The sequence below is a fragment of the Trachurus trachurus genome, assembly GCF_905171665.1.
Source record: "Trachurus trachurus genome assembly, chromosome: 21".
Taxonomy (NCBI): Eukaryota; Metazoa; Chordata; class Actinopteri; order Carangiformes; family Carangidae; genus Trachurus; species Trachurus trachurus.
Genome location: NC_139899.1, coordinates 8,581,848 through 8,600,800, shown reverse-complemented (window position 1 = coordinate 8,600,800; position 18,953 = coordinate 8,581,848). Strand labels below are relative to the sequence as shown.

Sequence of the window (18,953 nt, the reverse complement as noted above, 5' to 3'; positions counted from 1 at the left end):
CCTCTAATGGCCATAGAGAGGGATGGAAAGCTGATATTCAGCAGGAGGAAACAAACCATGAACTCTCTGCTCTGCTGTGTCATTTGCCTCCAGTCATAATAACCAATAACCAATTTAAATGTATTTGATCATTTTTTATCAGTAATACCAAAGCTTTTTAAGCTGTTAAAAAAGTCCACAAAACCTGTTAAATCAGACTGACTTCATCGGCCATTTTCATTTGGGTCACACAGTTGTTACTCATGGTTAACATTTCTGTCTTGATTGGACACTGAAATTGCACTAAAATGAATATACGTTCTCCTCTTTCTGTGTAAATGCTAGTGAAGCAGACACTTGAACACACTGTTATGAACTGTATCTGTTTCTTTCCATCTCTCCATAATTCCTCCTTTCTTCCCTCTCTAATTAGCAGATGACAAGCCTGTAACAGGACAGGATGACCATGACCTAGTCAACACCACAGTGCCGAAAGACTCCCTGCCAAGACAGAAAAGAACATCTTGTCCTGGTTCTGTTATCCTGTTCGTATGCTCTCCTTAAGAGGCTCAAAGGCGAGAGTAGACAAGTGAGAACGGACAAAATAAGAGGTATAGAAAGAAGAAGCCACAAAAATGCTGCTCATGATTACAAATCTTGAACAACAGACATCAAACAGCTAAGCCTGTGAAAAGCAGTAACCATATAACGTGAAATCTGATCAAATCTAAATATGTGTTAGCCCTAACCCAGCCTCAGTTTCAGTCAAGTCAGATCCAGTTCATTTGTATAGTCCATGATCCCTGCCAGCGAAACCTGTTGAAAAGAGAAGCCTCAAAAAGCTTTGCTATCCATTAGCTAGCTCATAAAACTTTAGTGCTGCACTGGTTAAAGGGCAGATCCAGGATTTTTTTGGTACTATTTTCTTTTTTCAATATGTGTCAGGATTCAAGAATTATGTATGGAACTTGATACAAAAACAATGACACATATTTCTGGTGTTGAGCTCTATGAAACTGTACAATTTGGTGCAGATCCAGATAATAATCTGGATCTCACAGACATGTGTGGGATTGCCTTGGCGAGGGGGATGCGCTCTACTGAGTGCCATTCTAGTATTTGGCTTGAAAATAAAGTTTTTTGCCTTTATAGCCTGCAATGCAACAGCGCTGCTCATATGCTTGAAGCACAGTCCTCCATCATGGAACATGTGAATGTTATGAAAGCACATTTTCTGAGTCATTGTTGAGTCACATTATTTGGCCTCCTGCAGATAAAGTACAACTGTATTTCTGTGCTACTGGGCATTAAGATGTTTGCTTCTGTGCTATATCTGTCAGTGAGCATCATTTAGAACATTGTTATTTCCAGTTTGCACAATTTTGGGCTTCAAAAGTTTGCTTGACAGATTAAAAAGCAAAACTCAACTTCTTTCCTCAAAACTTCTACAATCAGCTTTCTGTAGATACAAAGAACAGGTTGGTACAATACATCAAGAACCAAGTATTTCCGTGCATCTATCTGGCTAAGGATTCTTGTAGCAGCAGGATGAGCAAAGCAACATCTTTCCTTCCCAGGTTAAACTGAAATATCCTCGGCTGGCAAGGATATAAAGGACATAATCCCCTCAGACTGTTCTAGGTCATCTCTGCAGGTCTCTTCTTTTTTGGACCCTTTAATTTATTCAAAGCTTTATTCTTACATGAGAAGTTGCTCTCATTTAAAATTATTGTATGTAGTTTGAGCATTGTGAAAATAATCACACACTTTAAAAACAACAAACACCAACAACACACCTGAACCCTCCACAGGGAGGTGTCTAATAGACACCCCGATCAGATGTGCTTGTATTCTGTGCTCCCCTTCCCATTAATGGCCACATATTCCTCCCTCTGGGAATTGCCAGGTTATCAGAGAAAAAGCATTTCAGTGTCCCTGTGACTCTGAGAGGATTTCACATGGACACCGTCTCAGATGAGCAGCCAGAATATGAGTCAGTCAAAGACTTGGACACACAAGGCCCATGTGGCCACTGTTTGACAAAGCAAGGTGCAGCCAAGTGCGCTCACCACCTGTGCAGTCAAAGGGGAAGCTGGGGGTGCTTTGTACTGCAACAGCAGTGCTGGTGTCCCGAACCCTATCAAATTATTTTTTCGGAGCCAGGCAAAGTGCCTTAGTGTTGGCAAAAATCCTCAAAGCTTTTATTCTCTGTAAAATACATCAGACTAATTGAATATTTCCACACAATAGCATCATTATCATGCTTCAGCACTGACAGACTCCTCGGGATGAATTTATGACTTTATCACCAGCTAATGACACGTTATTGTTCAAAGATTAGCTGTGGCCTATCCCTGTTTGTGAGAAACAACTGCTTCACTGTACATCTGCTTGGTTCGAAGAGATAATATTTTTAATATTGAAACATCTGCCATTTCCCTGTTGGGACTGCATTTTCCCAGAACTTGAATCATTTAATTGTCGCTGTGTTATTTCAGAGAAAATCAAGAAGATACTATTAAACTGCATTTACATACATATACAATTATACCAACTATTTAGCTGAATAAATAAATACTAAACTAAACTGACACATACACCACATCCCTATTTCATGCATTTAATAAATTGCGTGCAAACTAAAACCTTACAAAGCAGACCGAGCTTTGAGGACACAGCATGTCTGCTTAAGCACAGATTTACACACAGTTACACTCTCTCCGTTTGACCTTTAAGTTCTGAATTCACTGAGATAAAGTGGTTTCCCACGATAGATACAAAAAGTACCTGCTGGGAAATGTCCTACAGTCTCTCTCTCCCTCTCTCTGACTCTCCCCAGTACGTGTCTGTTTCTTGCTTTGCAATCACGAGCTGTCTTTTCATCTGCCCGTTTCCACTTTACACACACACGCACACACACACAAGATGCAAATTCAAAGTTTAACTTCTCGTCTTTTGCATCACACCTTTCATCACAGACCTCAGTCTATGATCACTGGCAGCACTGTCATACTGTAGGGTTATCTCCAAGCAGCGAGTAACTAACCTGAAGCAGGAAAATTACTTTAACATTACTACAAATTAGAAGGGCATTCATATCACATGCTTAATCAGACCACCTAAGTAAACATGTCCATTTCATTAGACATCCTCTAGCATCTACCACTACACATGCTGTCGAGCACTGCTGCACACCAGTGTGCCAGCAAATATTGGACTTACACAAGGGCAAATGAGATTTCTATAATGAATTATGAATGGTTAAATACATATTGAAAGGATTTCAGAAATGTTTTGATCTAATCTCAGATGCCCACATATTGATTTAATGAAAAGATGCAAATTACTGCCACTTCTTATCAACTGTAGGTTATCACCACTGCTGTTAGCTGTTGTATCAACAATAGTTCAAGGTCCACATGTAGGGCCTGCTTTCTCGAGCTACCCCTATCCTCTGCTCTTGCTATCTTTTATTCTCTCTGCACATGAGATTCTGGCTGGGTCTTTGCAGATTCTTCACTAAAGTGGCAGAACTTTTCACTCAGTCCAAGAAAAGAAGATTTGGACAAACATCAAGAAAGAAGAAACAAGGAGAAGGAGGGATAGCAAGGGAAAGGTGTACGAAAGGTATTTTCTCTTGCTTTCCTTTGTGAAAACACACAATCATTACACAGCAATGGAATAAAGGGAAACCAGCTAAAAGCTGTGCTAAAATTCATCAGACAGATCATAATATACTGCAGCCAAACACCCTGATAACGACATAACAAGTTCTCATTAACAAGGTCACCCTGCTTCACTGGTTTTCAGCAATTCTTCAATATTTCAATTCAAAAAACAGTTGTCATATTAAACAGCTGCCATTCTCAGGTGAAGATGCTCTGGTGATGGGTGAGGTGTCCACAGGCTGAGCTTCACAGTGCAAAGAGAAACAGGGAAAATTGACTTTGTCGAGGCTGGGATGTGTGTGTTTGTGCAAGAGAGAGTGTGTGTGTGTGTGAGCAGGTTACCTGAAGTGGGCGACTTGCTTCTCTCCATGTCAATGGACTGCTGGTTGTCAGAGAGTTCAGTAAGGCCTGCCGCAGCCAATGGCAGCCGAGAGGAAGAAGAAGTAGAACGCACAAAGACTGTCAGATTACCTCAGTTTTGTCAGTGGGACAGATTGAACAGAGGTCAGTTCGGTTGATATGAGCCACACCACACACAGTCCAAGAAAGAGTTAAGACCACTGTTAATCAGAAAAACTTGATCGATCATTTGACGAGTTACATCATCAATTACCAATAATATGTGGATCAAGCTTTTTACTGATGTTTAAGATTTGCTCTTTGTCCTGGGTGGATTTTGAGTCCATTCTGGGAGCAAAGTGGCTGAATCCTGATTATCTGCACTACAGTCTATTTACTAAATATACTGTATATACCAGCTTTTGTTTTGAATGTCAAACAGTTGGGTGATAAAGTGTTAATACTCCCATTATTACTCAATTACAGAATGTAGTGCAAATCTTGTGATAAAGAATCATATACAATCAAAATAAATACAAGAGAGAACAAACATCAAATCTGATCATGCACCAAGCACAGGCCATAATGAGAATTCATGACTTCTCCTTTTTGGAAAAAAAGAAAAGGGAAACAAACAAACAAACATCACAGATGCCAAAATTTCAAATTCTTGTTCCTTGAAGTCTAAAGTAAAAACACTGGGTGGTTAAACAGTGTCCATTAAGGCTTCATTAACAGCCTCACTGGGTCGTCACAGTTCAGAAAACTTTGATTTATTTAATTATTTCTCTTTCTTGAAAGTTTCCACTTGATGCAAATTTTCTTTCAATCATTTCCAATGGCCTTACAGGTGACTATTATTAAAACTGACTCTGATTAAACCTTTACTGAAGAATAAAATTAAGAATTCCTTTGTAATCGTTGACTCAAAGCAGTCATCCTGGTTTCACTGTGCCCAGTAGATGAACACGGCTTTATTCACCCAACTAACTAAAAGACATGTAAAATATACATCACATGGATCATATATTATTTATAACTGCCCTCACTTAACCGACTCAAAGGAGTGGCTCTCTTTCTGCAAAGGACATACTGCTGGACATGACTGGAATAGGCTGGTTTGTTTTTTTTGGAAAAATATAGATATAATATTCAGCTCGAAGATCAGAAACAACCACTTTTATTCCAATCATCTCTTTTGGTTTGTCCCTTTGCTTTCTGCCCACATCCTCCCTTTAAAATCGCTTTAGCAACCATCTCCTATCAACCCTGTTGTCCTTGTATACTGTCCACCTAAACATGACCCCATCCCTCCCGCACACACACACACACACACACACACAGAGCCCCCAGCCTTTAGGAAGGCCTGACTTACTCTGATAGGATGTACGGATCCTTTTCTTTGAATCTGAGTAAAAGTTAGACAGGCCACGCATGCAAAACTCTGTCAGGCAGGCCCACATGCCCACATCAGCAGCCACAGAGTCACCAAAGGGTGGAAAGAGGAGGAGGAGGAGGAGGAAGATGATGAGGAGGTGGTGAGGGGAAGGAGGAGCGATGGAAAGGATTGAGAGTAGGAATAAAGAGTGAGGAGTGTAGGCAGAGATTCAGGGTGAGGAGAGATGAGAGAGAGGGCAAAAAGGTGGGAAAAGAGAGAAAGGTAGCAGAGGTGTGTAAGTGGTGTAGGACAGGAGGTAGAGAAGAGAGAAATATAAGAAACAAGATCAGGGTGGAAGGAAGGTGAAGTTAAGTGTGAGTAGAAGGAGGGCGGGCGGGGAAGGAATGGAGGTGTACCATTTTAGGATGTAGGGAAGGGAGGGGGAGAAAAGGGAGGGAAGGGGGAGAGAGAAGAACACACAGGCTTAGAGTGGAAAAGAAACTGAGTGCAAGCAGCAACCGAGTTAGTGTCAGGGGAGGACAGACAAGAAATACCCGCTAGTCCTGGAAATGCTGTGACTGGTCATTTATACAGGAAGTGATCTCCTGTGTTTGCATCAAATAATACTCTAGTTATTGGTTTACATCTGATTTTGTTCATACGCCATTTGCCCTTCTAACATGTGAAAACTTGTATTAATAATGCACTACACTACAACCATAAGGAACACATCTACTGTAAATGATAAATAACTAAGCATAATTTAGTGACATGAATACACTACATTTGACTGACATTTATATATAAAATACACATATATATGTGTGTGTGGTGATAACAGCTAAAAATGTTGTGGAAAGGACAGAAAACTATTTCCTCACAGGCTGGATTGTTACAACAGAGAAGGCCAGCAGCTCTGAGACAGTTTAGTAAGTGCCATGTATTTCTTTAGTTTTTTTGACTGCGTTTTTGAAGTTCTGTCTTCAGCAATATATTAAAGGTATAGTTCAGCTTTTTTGAAGTGGGGTTGTATGAGGTACAAATAGCCATCAGCTGGTTGGAAAACATGTTTTTATTTTTTTAATCTGGTACTAACGCGTCACGGAGACTGCCTGCATGGAGGAGTACTGAGTGAGTTGGTTAGTACCAGGTTAAAAAAAACAAAAAAACTTTTTTCCGACCAGCTGATGCATTGTAAATTTTTACTTTAGATAGTACTCTTGAACTTCTTGTAGGCGGCAAAAATATGCTGATAAATTGTACCTCATTCACAACAGTGTACTGCCTGTGTCTCGGTGCAGTGTGATGCGCCGGTGTTTCTCTGTGGGGGGGAGCAGAGACCTTTCTACTGCAGATACTACTGTATACTTTATACAACCCCACTTCAAAAAAGCTGAACTATCGCTTTAACTTCGCCAAAGTCAGCTCCAGACCATACCACCACCTGGGGTACAGGAAAGGGCACAGCTGGTCATTTTTATTCTTTCTCTCGTCTAAAAAATGATTTTAAAGACCCAATGAAGAAAGAATTTAACAAAAGGGGAAGTTGGGAACGATAAGTGATGCTGTGGTCAGTAAAAGCATTTATGCAACAGCAAATGAAGAGTTGGCTCTCAAAGTCATCCATCCCTTCAAACAATTCCTGAGTAGCTGTAAAGCATTTTCAGCTTCACTTGTGGGAATTATGTAATAAAAAACTCTGTACTCTAATTGGCTTAAAGGACCTTCAAAATCTAAAATACTCAACCACTGGAGCTGCTACAAAACTTTAACTTGGTTTGGGGTCGAATTTTAGTGCGCTTGTACATAATAGCTTCTGCGTGGTAGATTGGGGAATACTTTTTACTGTATGTTATTATAAACGACAGGCTGCCCTCAGAAAGACCATCACCAGCCAAGGTCAGCAGCAGAAAAAAGGGGTAGCAGGGGTCAGGAAGTACAACGAGACCTCTGTGGCTCTTGACTACAGATCTATGCTCAAGCAGGACTAAAAACAGAAAGGACAGAGAAAACAAATGATCACATGCATAAAAATGCTGACATGGAATGACACAGCTTGTTAACATGCACTTCATATCATAGTGCAGATCTGTGACAGGCATACTGAGATGGACAAGTGTTTTTGTCTTTGTTTGTTACAGTGTGACACAGAGCAGAGAGAGGGAAGAAACAGAGTTGGACTGATGCAGGTTTCGGATTCTGATGCAATTACCTCCTTTTTTAAATGTAACTAGACTTTCTTTTTGTACTTTATTTGGAATCTGTGCCAGTAGTCTTTTAATATTAACTCAGACTGAAACACTTTCTTTGGATCTGAGTGGAAAAGCCTTTGATATTTAATGTATGCCTGACAAACTGACAACTAGGCTTTTCTCTTTCATTTCAATCTTCTACTTAAGTGAAAGAAGAAATACTACTATGTTCAAAATAAAAATTTCACTCAAAAGAGGCAGAAGAAAGTGAGTATTACTGGTATAATCTGCTGTTGTATTCAGATAAAGATCTAAAATGTGTAAATTGATTAATCAAATGAGAGCAGCACACATGCCGAGCATTTTAACACTATAGGCAAAGCTACTTGTTCTACAGTACACATACCAGAAAATGTGTGTGTGCTCTACTTAGTGTAAATGAGCTCAGTAACTTTTCAACAACTTTTACTAACGGCTTAAGAGCAGTGGTACTGATCAATTATACGAGGAATGTAATTACACCACCCTCGTTATTGATTTCAGATCATTCACTGTCAGATTTGCCTGATTGATCAGTCAAGCCTTAGAGAGAAGTAAAGCTCCAGAAAAGGAAGACAGAAGAAAAGGAAGAAGAAACCCCAGTAGAGGTAGAAAAGGGAGAGAGAAAGTGGACAGAAGAGTAGAAAATAGTTGAGACAGTGATAAATTAATCTCTCTAAGCGTGATGACCCCTCTGGCATCTTTTTGTGTGGATGCAGATGTGTGTGGCAGGATCCCAGAGGTGCGTGTGCTACCTGAGGTCGACTGTCTATTCCTGCGAGGGGAGCGGGTAAGGCGCTGGTAGGGGTCGGCAGCTCCGTACAGATCCAGTGTCGACATACACAACAGGATTGTTTTCTGCAAGTAGTCCACGACTGCAAGGCCATTACAGTTCCCGAACGCCAAACTGGATGAACACATTCACAAACACACATATGCATTCACATGGAGGAAAAGGACATGCACACTGTTACAGTAGCACTGTTAAAGGTGCAACAAGTATCAGAATCAAACAGTCAAATTAACTGTGACATTTTCATAAAAGGATTTTATCTCACATTGAGTTCCTTTATCTCACACTGCTGTTGTCCAAAAAATACATTTCCAGATTTCAAGCGAGACTGTCTTTGGAGCGTCTGGCTACATTAATCAAAAGAAACTTGTTTGCATTATTTTTTTTCTATTCTGTCCAAAAGATGTTCAGGTTGATCCGCCACTGACCAGAATTAGACGACATTCACAACAAAGGACTCAGGAATCAGTGGCCTTTCAACAGAGCACTTAGAAAAAATAATAAGTGCAGCAAAAACATAAATGTCACTCACTTCTCCTCTGCCCAGTCTATCATTCACTGCTCTCCTGCAACCAGCATGCAGATGTCTGGCTCAATTTGTATTACTGTCACATGGTCAGATGGTTTAGCTTGTGACAGCATCCACAGTGTTGTCTCCATTATGGATTTTTTTAACCAAGTCATTAAACAGAGCTTGTCATGTCATGTATTCCATGGAAACATCAATTTCAAGATGGTGATTACCATCCTTTCAGTGCCATTTAAACATAGTTTGGATTTTACAAACTGCAGCATTCACAGATCAAAACAAAAAAGCTCAAAGAAAAGTGATTTCATGTGATATAACAGAGAATGGCCCTTTTAACATTTTTAAACTGTCATTTCAGCCTGTCCAAAAGGACCACAGTCATCCCAATGCAAACAAGATTTCTGTTGCAAAAATTGTCATGTAAAGTTTTAATGTAATGTGTTTTATATGGCTGATTAACATGTTACAATTCCTACAAGTTCCTGTCCTCTCTGAGAGCACCAAACCTCCACCTGTAGAGGGGCTGCAGAGCAAAGAGACTCCTCTTGAACTGTGCCACAAATACATCCAACCATGCATGCTGTGTGAACAGTTTTGTCTACAAGATGAGGTTCAAATTTGAGCCAATGTCTCTTTTTTTGCCATTTAGGATCACCAAGATGTAATTTTTTCTCCATTATAACTTTAATAGATAGAACTACGTGTGGTGTAGCTGTCTTAAAACTTTGTGCACAGTGTTTCTGCTTTCAGTTAAAACACTTTCTCAGTCTCAGTTTCACTCTCTGCTTCAATTCAAAGAATTCTGTTGTGTCTGCACCGTACTGTAGAACCAATCAGCTGTCAAGGTACCATTGCAACAACTGAATATCTTATTTGTGTATACAGCTGTAAACTATACCAAAGGGATTGCATTTCAGAGTGCAGTCTAACAAAGATATGGAACTGGTAAGTACTATGGATAATTTAAGAGACACACACCCACATTGCAAATCGACTGGAGAGACAAATGGATGGATGGAAAGGTAAACAAGCTGACAGACAGACTGTAAAGCATGAGGTGACGTACAGGCCATAGGCAGAGTTGATGTCCAGGCTGGTGATCTGTTGTGGAGGTTCTCCATCGACCCACAGCAGCTGGATGACCAGCTCTGCCTGGTAGCCAGGGGGGACCCGCACCACCCGGTCCTTCACCCTGAAGCAGACACACAGCAGAGGAGGCATTAGGGTAAAGTGTCGACATAAAGAACACAGAGGAGAAAGTTACCAAATTCAGTTTGTCACCAATATCCTATAAAACACGTCTGCTTCCATCAAGACAAGCTAAAACAAGTAAAACATCAGGGGAATGTTCAAGTCCAGTGTTTACTTATATTTCTATCGATCTATTTCTCAACTTAGTTTGTGGCACATTGCAGGACGCATTAATAATGATAATAATAATAATAATACATTTCATTCATAAATGTCTCTTCAAAACACCTTACAAGACAGATTAAAAAAAATATATAACAATATATAATAACAATAATAATAATGATAATAATAATAATAATAACAATAACAAAATAACATAAAAATAACAAACTAAACAAAACATGTTTACGACTGATGTATGTGAGGTGGTCTTACTTGAGGCAGGGGATGCTGTCTCCACTGCTGGGGCTTGCTGGCTGCTGGTGGTGGGGTTGGGGTGAATGGGAGCCGGACTCTGAGAAACAGGGATTATTTTCATTCTCTGATGGAGAGATGACATCCTCCTGCTCACACTGCAGGCGGACCTCTAATGACTGGGGATGACACAGACACAGAGATATGGGTTCATCTGTGGTACCCGTCATATTTGCTATCAGTTACAACATAAGCTGTACACAGTCCTCTAACAATGTGACCACTACAGTACAGTGAACTCCAGTCAGCGTATTAGTGTGATACAGATGCAGGTTCCTGACAATCAGTGGTGGACAGTAACGGAGTAAATTTACTTGAGTACTGTACTTAAGTACATATCCAGAGGATTTGTACTTTACTTGAGTATTAGATTTCTTTAGCACTTATTACTCTTACTTGAATACATTTCCAAGACAAATATTTTACTTTTACTCGAGTTAATTTCTAGGAAGGCTGAAAAGTACTCATTACTTTCAGGTCTGCTCTTTTTTTTTTTTTTTCTAAAATACTATTGAACACAAGCTGTGTTTGTCAAAGAAGGAAACCCTAACCCCTAAAAGCAGCACATCAGTGCAGGTCGTTTCAAAGAGTTAATTCTCAGAAACAAGGTCTAAAAAAAAGGTCTTTAAATTCATTTAGAAAAAAATATAGTAATTCATTGATGTGAAAAATAAGAATGTTACTCTTACTCTTACTTAAAGCAGAAGTAAGCGATATATTTGTGTTAATATAAGTCTTAAATAGTTATATCTATAGCAATCACTTACATAGAGTGTTTGGACCGAAACACGGGTCTCTCAGTCCCTCTGCTCTGCTCTGAGCCGAGGAGAAAACTTTTCTCGTATCCTACAAGTTTTATCCAATGAGGAGAGAGAACGGCATGAAGGGCTGTGTGTGCAGCCAGAGCCAGTCTGGTGCAGCCAAGGGATGCGCCTGAATGTGGTGACGTAGGGACGAGGGCCAATAGATCCATGACGAGGACGGGGGCTGCTAACTCCATCGGCTGACAAGACGTTATGGTGCGTTCAAGGCAACCCGTAACTCGTGTTTTTCCGACCTGTGAAGTCGTACCAGTTCGATCTGGTACGACTTCACGGGTCGGAAGTTACGAGTGGCCGTTATAGTGACTTTCACAGGTAAAACAGGTCGGAAAAACACGAGTGGGTTGTCTGGAACGCTACAAAGTCATAAGTCGTGACTTGAAGCTGTAATTTACGGTTTCAAAAGCCTGCCTGGAACGCAGCATTAGCCAAAACGACCGGATCGCTTACTTCTGCTTTAAAGTAAATTTAAAAGCATGTACTTTTGGATACTTAAGTACCTTTAAAAGCAAGTACTTTTTTACTCTTACTCGAGTAACATGTCGACTGAGTTACTTTTACTTGTAACGGAGTAAATTTTGACCAGTAGTATTTGTACTCTTACTCAAGTACTGGGGTCGAGTACTCTGTCCATCTCTGCTGACAATAAGGGATTGAATTATGACAAATATTAAGCAGTATTTACATATTTTCTCTACAAGTTAGTACAGATTTAAAAGCAGAAGCATCATCAAACATTCATTCATCAAACCACTAGGATGTGACATCTTTTGTGTTGAGTCCCATTTTACTCACCACTATCTGTGTGTTGGCATCGTATTTGCTGAATCGATACAGGATAATGTGGGCCGAGATGCCAACCACACAGAAGATGCGGCTCTGAGGGCACCAGCTGACCATCTGGACAGCAAAGGGGTCTTCCTCCACCAACTCGGCAGCTCGTCCCTCACCAGGCTTTGGCTTCTCAAACACTTTGGAGGTTTTCAGCTTGTACAGCATCTGTAGGGTGACTGGTTAGAGAAAATGTTATCAGTCGAGCATCACTTTGCTGGAGTTCTGCGTTCCCTGCGGCCTCTCCAAACTAGCAGTGTGCCGATTCAAATCTATGGCAGGTAGGCCTAATACAATGACAACAAATGACAACCTCACACAACCCCATGACAAATAACCCAGACTTCCCCTTAAGCTATGCACTGTTGCTTCTGAGCAAAATGGTTCTGAGTTCAGTTCCCGGGCCTGGGGCCTTTCATGGGTCCTCTCCTGGTTCACCAGGTTCCTCCCACAGCCCAAAGACATGCACACTAGCTCAAGTGGCTACTCTCAACTGCCCATAGGTGTGTGAGGTTGCTTGTCTCTTCATGTGGCCTGTGATGGACAGGTGACATGTATGGGATGTCAGTGGGGATAGGCTCCTGCCCCCAGCGACCCTGCACAGACAAGTTGTATAAAGGATGGAACCTTTAGGAACAGAAAATGCCCCTCCTTTTTGTGCACAGTTAACTTTATGGATGTACCGCAAAAAGAGATGTACAGTAAGAATGATTCAATGTGTGAATGAATACCAACATATAGTTTTATACCTATGATTATATTGCAGTGTAATACAGTATATTAGACTGATGGCTGTACGCTGGTATGGTAAATAGGAACACAGTTAGGATTAGTTGGTATCAGGCTGGAATAAACCAGTCTCACTAGCAATGAAAACAGCAGGTTTTTGAGATTTTGAGAAAATCAAACATTTGCACTCAGGTTTTTTAGGGTGTAGCCATCTATGAGAATAATAATGGCCAATATGCCTAATTTGTTGCGGAGCATTTCATATCACCATGGCACAATTAATTTGCTTCAAGTTCGGAGCCCTGAGCATATCTGAAATGACTCATCACGGAATTTCTGGAAATATTGTTTATTCAAGCATGCTGTGTAATAACACTCTGAGTTGAACAAAATGTATCAGTTATCATGGCGCTTAGACAATTAGAAAGGGAAAATTAAAGATTTAAAGAGCAGACTTACTTGCAGACGCGTCCCAAAATTTAATAGATCCATCAGCATGTCTGAGGAAACACAAAGCATAGTGTTCTTTAGTCTTCTGGGTAGAGTTAGTCCTATTAATAAGCTCAAGGCCACATTCAGACCTGGCATTAACATCCATCTTTGGTGAAATAATCACAAGTGGCCAGTTGTAAGTATGTTAGTTCACACATGCCATTAAAATGTGTCTCCACATGCATCTTATTTCTTCCCTTTGTATAAAAACTAATATTGTTAATAAAAACGTATAGTTGTTTTGAGCCAATCCCATCATTTCAGATAATTTACTGCTTGGAACGTATATCTTTATTTATATCCATCTACTTGTGATCCAGTCACCAGAGAGGAGAGATCCAGTCATCCAAGCCAGATGTTAAAAGCAGGTCTGGGGCCTCAAAGTGGATCAGGAAATTAAAGGAAAAATGTTGGCATACATCTCAAGTATCTTCAAAGTTTTAAATGTCTGGCAAGAAAATGTTGCACCATGCAAAAATCCTCCTCCTTATGGTGAAGCTGAATCCTTAGTTTCCTCTAAACAATAGAAACACTATGAGCCAAGACTTTTTCATACACTTTACAGAGATAACATCTTCATGTCACGTCTGCCTCATGTAGCTGGATTGCTGCTAATATATACTGTATTACCCAGAGGCAGAAGCTGTCCAGTGTTCATTCCTCAGAACAGGTTAATATCTCCACCAACCTCATATATAACAGCTCCAGGCTGCACTGTGCCGAGGTTGACATACACCCAAATCACATTTATAGAGCATTATAAACACAAAATATGAATCACAGCCATGCTCCTGTATGATTATTATCACATCAGAATTGTGACAGATACCAACAACTTTCATGGTTCATGGTTTCCCATGTCTACCTGGGTCTACCTGTGCCTTCAAATGTATTTCTGTAATGTTAGTATTTCTGGCTTACCCTGTGATGATGATCTCTGGGTAGGTGTGAGAGCCTAACGTCCATGTTCCTCCACCGATTGGCCACTCCTAACACGGTTACAGACAGAGATGGTAATTATTTTGAAAGCCCAGTTGTATCATCGATTTGAAAAGTCCATGTTCCCTACAGTACAGAACTGAGTTGATTTATATGTTCATGATAAACAATTAAAAGCTTTAAGTCACAACAATTTATTTTAGAGAATAAGATTTTCATGCATGTTAAATAGCATTCTCCTAAAGGTTTATGTCTATATTTCCATAACCTTGAGAAGCCAGAAAAGAAAGTAATTTTTTTTTATTTGAGTACTAACGCAGAGGCGTTCAACATTGTGCATTGAAATTTTTTGATTCAAACCTATGTATTTTTTAAAATAATTTTTCATTTGACAAAACTGTCCCCCCCCTTTCATAATTCCCCTCCCTACCTTTTGACTGTAGCCGGTCTTCTTGTGTTTAGCTCCTATAGAATAGAGGATGGGGATAATGTCAGGTGGACATTCTGCAAAGTAGGCTGTGCAGGTAACTGGAGACTCATGGATGTCCATGGGGTAAGGGTTCTCAAAAACAGGGAAGCTGCAAGATACGTGACAAAAGAGGTAGAAAAGAAAGCCACCATGAAATAACAAAGATATAACATGATATTTGATTACATGCATACTGAATATACTGACTTCTAATATGATACACATCTGAAATAATATGAATCCATTGGGTGACACACTTTTTTAGAATATCTTGGTTTAAAATTCACTAAACTTCAAAATCCAAATTACAGGTTCCACATCACTTAAACATATGACACTTCTTTACATATTCTTTTTTTTATCAGTTTCATCAGGAGAGAGGTGAAGTAAAAATTGGACAACTACATGATAATATGAATGTGCTAATGTAAAAACACTTGAATCACCTAAATGACATCACAAATATCAAATTGTGATGAGCAAAATCAATATGATATTGTGAGGAAATGCACGATAAATTGGTAATAATATAAATGTCCCCTGACTAATGTATAATGAACAATTTAGATACAATTACCAGCTAATCAATGGGCTGACATGTAGAAATGTTATTAGAGGATATTTATATTTAACAGCTTTACTGTAATTGGATAACCTAATTAGCTAGGTGACATAATTTAAACATAGGTGTTTTGCTGCTATTCAAATATATTCCCTAGCCTCAGGTGTTCATCTGTGAAACCTGCACCACGTCAGCACCTTTCACCTTCATCTTCCTTCTGTCACTGGAGATAATAATTTGATTTAACTGAAGTGGTAGCCTTAGCAGCATGATAACTAAGTGACATGACAACATCAAACCTCTGTTTCTCCCTGAAGTACAGATATGAATGTCACCTCACGTTATGATTATGATTATTCACACTCTCAGTTTGTTGCTGACTATGACAGGTTTTGGCTTATGGATGAATGTATATGTATGTAAAGATGTATATTGTGTTTTTCCCTTTAAAATATATCATTTCATGAGACAATACCACATGCAAGCTGCTGAAAAGTGTTTGTTTTTTTACAGTGTATGTGAAACACATACTTGCTCTGTGTCAGGTCCACCACAATCAAGTCCTTCTCCAGAAGCACCACCACTGCATAAGGTTCCTGGACCTCTGTAAGAAACACAAACAGAAAGGGACAATTCTTCATCCTTATTTCCCCATTTTGAGGGAAATATTTCTACCCAAAACTGAATTTGTGCTTTGAATCTTTCACATGTTTATATCTGACTGCAAAAAAAGTCAGAAGCAGATATATCAACACTAAATTCTCCTGCTGAAGCCAGAAAATGTGTGGTACCATTGTTGTGTCCAAACACTCACCGTTATTGTAAGGAGTCTCACAGAGCACCATGAACTCCACAATAGGATAGTCCATCTCGAGCACAGTGATGGCTTTGCCGTGCATGATGGTTAATGTTGGTCGTCGTCCTGCCTTGTCGTACGAAAGACCTCCAGAGAAGACAACAAAAGGCTCGCTGTTGTGGAGGGAGAACAAGAGTTTAGGAAGAGTTTCTCTGAATTTTTGTCAAAGCTCGTTCCCGCAATGACTATATAATGATTAGATTAATAAAATAATGAATGAATAAATCAATGCATTAATCAGTTAGTTTAACTATTTCTAAGATATGCATATATTATATCTGGTTATTAAACAACTCATAATAAAGCAGTGACAAAATATAATGAACTAGTAAAAAGTTAGGCTAAATGAATCGTGTTTTTGTTCTCAAAGCTATGAATAGGTAGCTCAGAAAATGAATCAACCTTTGACTCGTCTTAGGAGGTATGTGTCATTCAAGACAGTTTTCCTGCAATATGCATGACAAGATGAGATCATCACATCTTAATAATGGATGTAACATTCATAAGTGCCTCTTTTGTTTGGGCTCTGCTCTGCCTTCCCCTCACTCCCTTGTGTTCCCACTGTGTTCCCCCAACTCTAGCTTCCTGTGTGTCCTTGGCTTGTGTAGTGTGCGTATGTGTGTGTGTGTGTGTGTGTGTGTGTGGATGCACCGGGTGCAGCGTCCCCATCACTGCTGCTGCCAATTCTCCTACGCACCCAACTCATCACCAGTGTGTGTACTGTGTAGTGTATATATCCCAGACTCCTCACTCCAGCTCTCGCCAGATTGTCTGTTCACCTTTGTGGTAACAGACTAGTGCAGCTTCGGATAAATTCTCAGTATCTTCGCATGTGTTGTTTCCTGAACCCTGTGTAATTCCTGTCCCACTTTTGCCTCAGGTTACATCACTACCTGCCTCCATGTCCTCCAGCCTCACCCAGCACTTAGCTGTTGGCAAATGTGGGTTCTTTTTGCTGTGTGCACTGCCTGCCCTGGCGCTTTCCACTACCCCAGACTGCTCCACCTTTTCACTACCTGTCCTATCCCCCTACTGCCTGATAAGTCCCTGTCCTTTCCTGATAACTTTGATAATACAACATTTACATTTCAGTCCAGAGCACAGACTTGAGTGTAACATCTATAGGCTAAAATAAAGCATACCCACTGTGAAGTAAAAAGAACTTGATTAATAACATTTACAAAGATGTTAATTGTTTATGATCTTTGCATATGTACTCCAGGAGTTATTGCAGTGATGCAAAAAAAAAAAAAAAAAAAAAAAATCTACCAGCTGAAGACTGGTGCTGTTTCATTTGCATTTAGAATTGAAAAGCACAGTGTATCAGGTATAATTTCACTCACCGCTACCCATGAAAACGTTTTAAGCGCCTACAATTTTAAAATGCTGCTTTTTGCCTCAGTTGTTGGCTTATAATTGTCACCAATTTGGGGTACCACAAACAACTCTTGTTAGTTCACTACATTACAGAGAAAACACAGAATTGTAACCAGAAAAAAAAATGGATGAAAAAAACACACACCTGCTCCTTGAGGTCTTGTACTCCACTTTGAGTATGGGTTTACATGACTCCTTCCTTCCATCCTTCTGTATCTTTCCTGAATTAGAGAAAAGAGCAAGAGGTGGACAACATTTAAAGACAACATTGGAGGGAACTGTGTAGATACTGAGGTCTTTTCCATCCTCTCAGCTCTGCAAAAACAACACACTCTTTCAGCAGTTTTATTGGCTTACTTTTTGTGCATTATGTGACTCAATTCAAATTATTTTCTGTTTAAATTGAATGTACTAAATGATGACTGCTAAGGCAGAAAATTGGAAACTTTGCATTATCCTACAGCTGTTATTGTGTGTTCTCTTAATCTTTTTTTCCTCTCCATTTCAGGCTGTTCATTATATTTTGCATTACTGCTTACATAACTACATAGCTTCTTTATTCAATGGACTAATGCACCACTCCAGGCTCACAACCCTATCCTCCACAGCTGCAATCATAAAGTAATAATAGAGACTAATACTATATACTGTATCTCATTATGAAACTGACCATTACAACTCTGTTTGGGAAAAAAACATTTTGTTCCTATCCCCATTACACTTTTTGATGTTTCTTCTTTATAGAGAAGAGAAGAAGAAAACCATCATCAGAGTTAGCGCATAAAAGAGGTGTTTTTCACCTGCTTCACATAATGAAATGATTTTTACTTTGATATAAAGACGGCAGCCCTTAGCTGGAAGGCTGAAGAACCTTGGGTTTTACCTCAAAGACATAATGTAGAAAAAAATGCTGCAGTTTTCGAAAAAAAAAAAAGAGAAAAGAAATAGGATTTCTATAGCATAAATTATTTCCGTTCCAGCTTTTATGAAATGAAATAAAGCTGGTTCGATTATAGCCCTCATGCTAGAGGATCAAATAAAATGCAAGTCTTTAATACTTACTGTGAATGTTTAATGTTTTCTTTTTATATTTTACTTTACTTCTCAATATAATGGGGGGTAAGAGTGAAAAAAAAATCTGTCATTATTAAGAACTATTTTTCAAATATATTGAAATTGAATAAAGCTTTTCATAATCTGAAAGTCATATAGAAGGGAACAAGATGACTGGGGATGCACAAAGCACAGCGCCAGCACAGACCAGTCCAGCATTTACATTGTGTATCACATTT

At 39.5% G+C, this 18,953-nt stretch overlaps 1 protein-coding gene across 1 annotated transcript in view; it reads right to left on the bottom strand.

Moving 5' to 3' along the window:
- stxbp5l (syntaxin binding protein 5L) overlaps positions 1–18,953 on the bottom strand; it is a gene marked incomplete at both ends in the record, with an annotated part of 140,459 nt that overhangs the window by 23,365 nt on the left and 98,141 nt on the right. The window contains 12 exons of the mRNA XM_083997452.1: positions 3,990–4,055; positions 5,362–5,430; positions 8,351–8,502; positions 9,984–10,109; positions 10,547–10,704; positions 12,202–12,416; positions 13,426–13,466; positions 14,380–14,447; positions 14,828–14,975; positions 15,960–16,032; positions 16,243–16,397; positions 17,807–17,882. Coding sequence (XP_083853578.1) covers positions 3,990–4,055; positions 5,362–5,430; positions 8,351–8,502; positions 9,984–10,109; positions 10,547–10,704; positions 12,202–12,416; positions 13,426–13,466; positions 14,380–14,447; positions 14,828–14,975; positions 15,960–16,032; positions 16,243–16,397; positions 17,807–17,882 — 1,347 coding nt within the window. The remainder of the gene's footprint in view (positions 1–3,989; positions 4,056–5,361; positions 5,431–8,350; positions 8,503–9,983; positions 10,110–10,546; positions 10,705–12,201; positions 12,417–13,425; positions 13,467–14,379; positions 14,448–14,827; positions 14,976–15,959; positions 16,033–16,242; positions 16,398–17,806; positions 17,883–18,953) is intronic.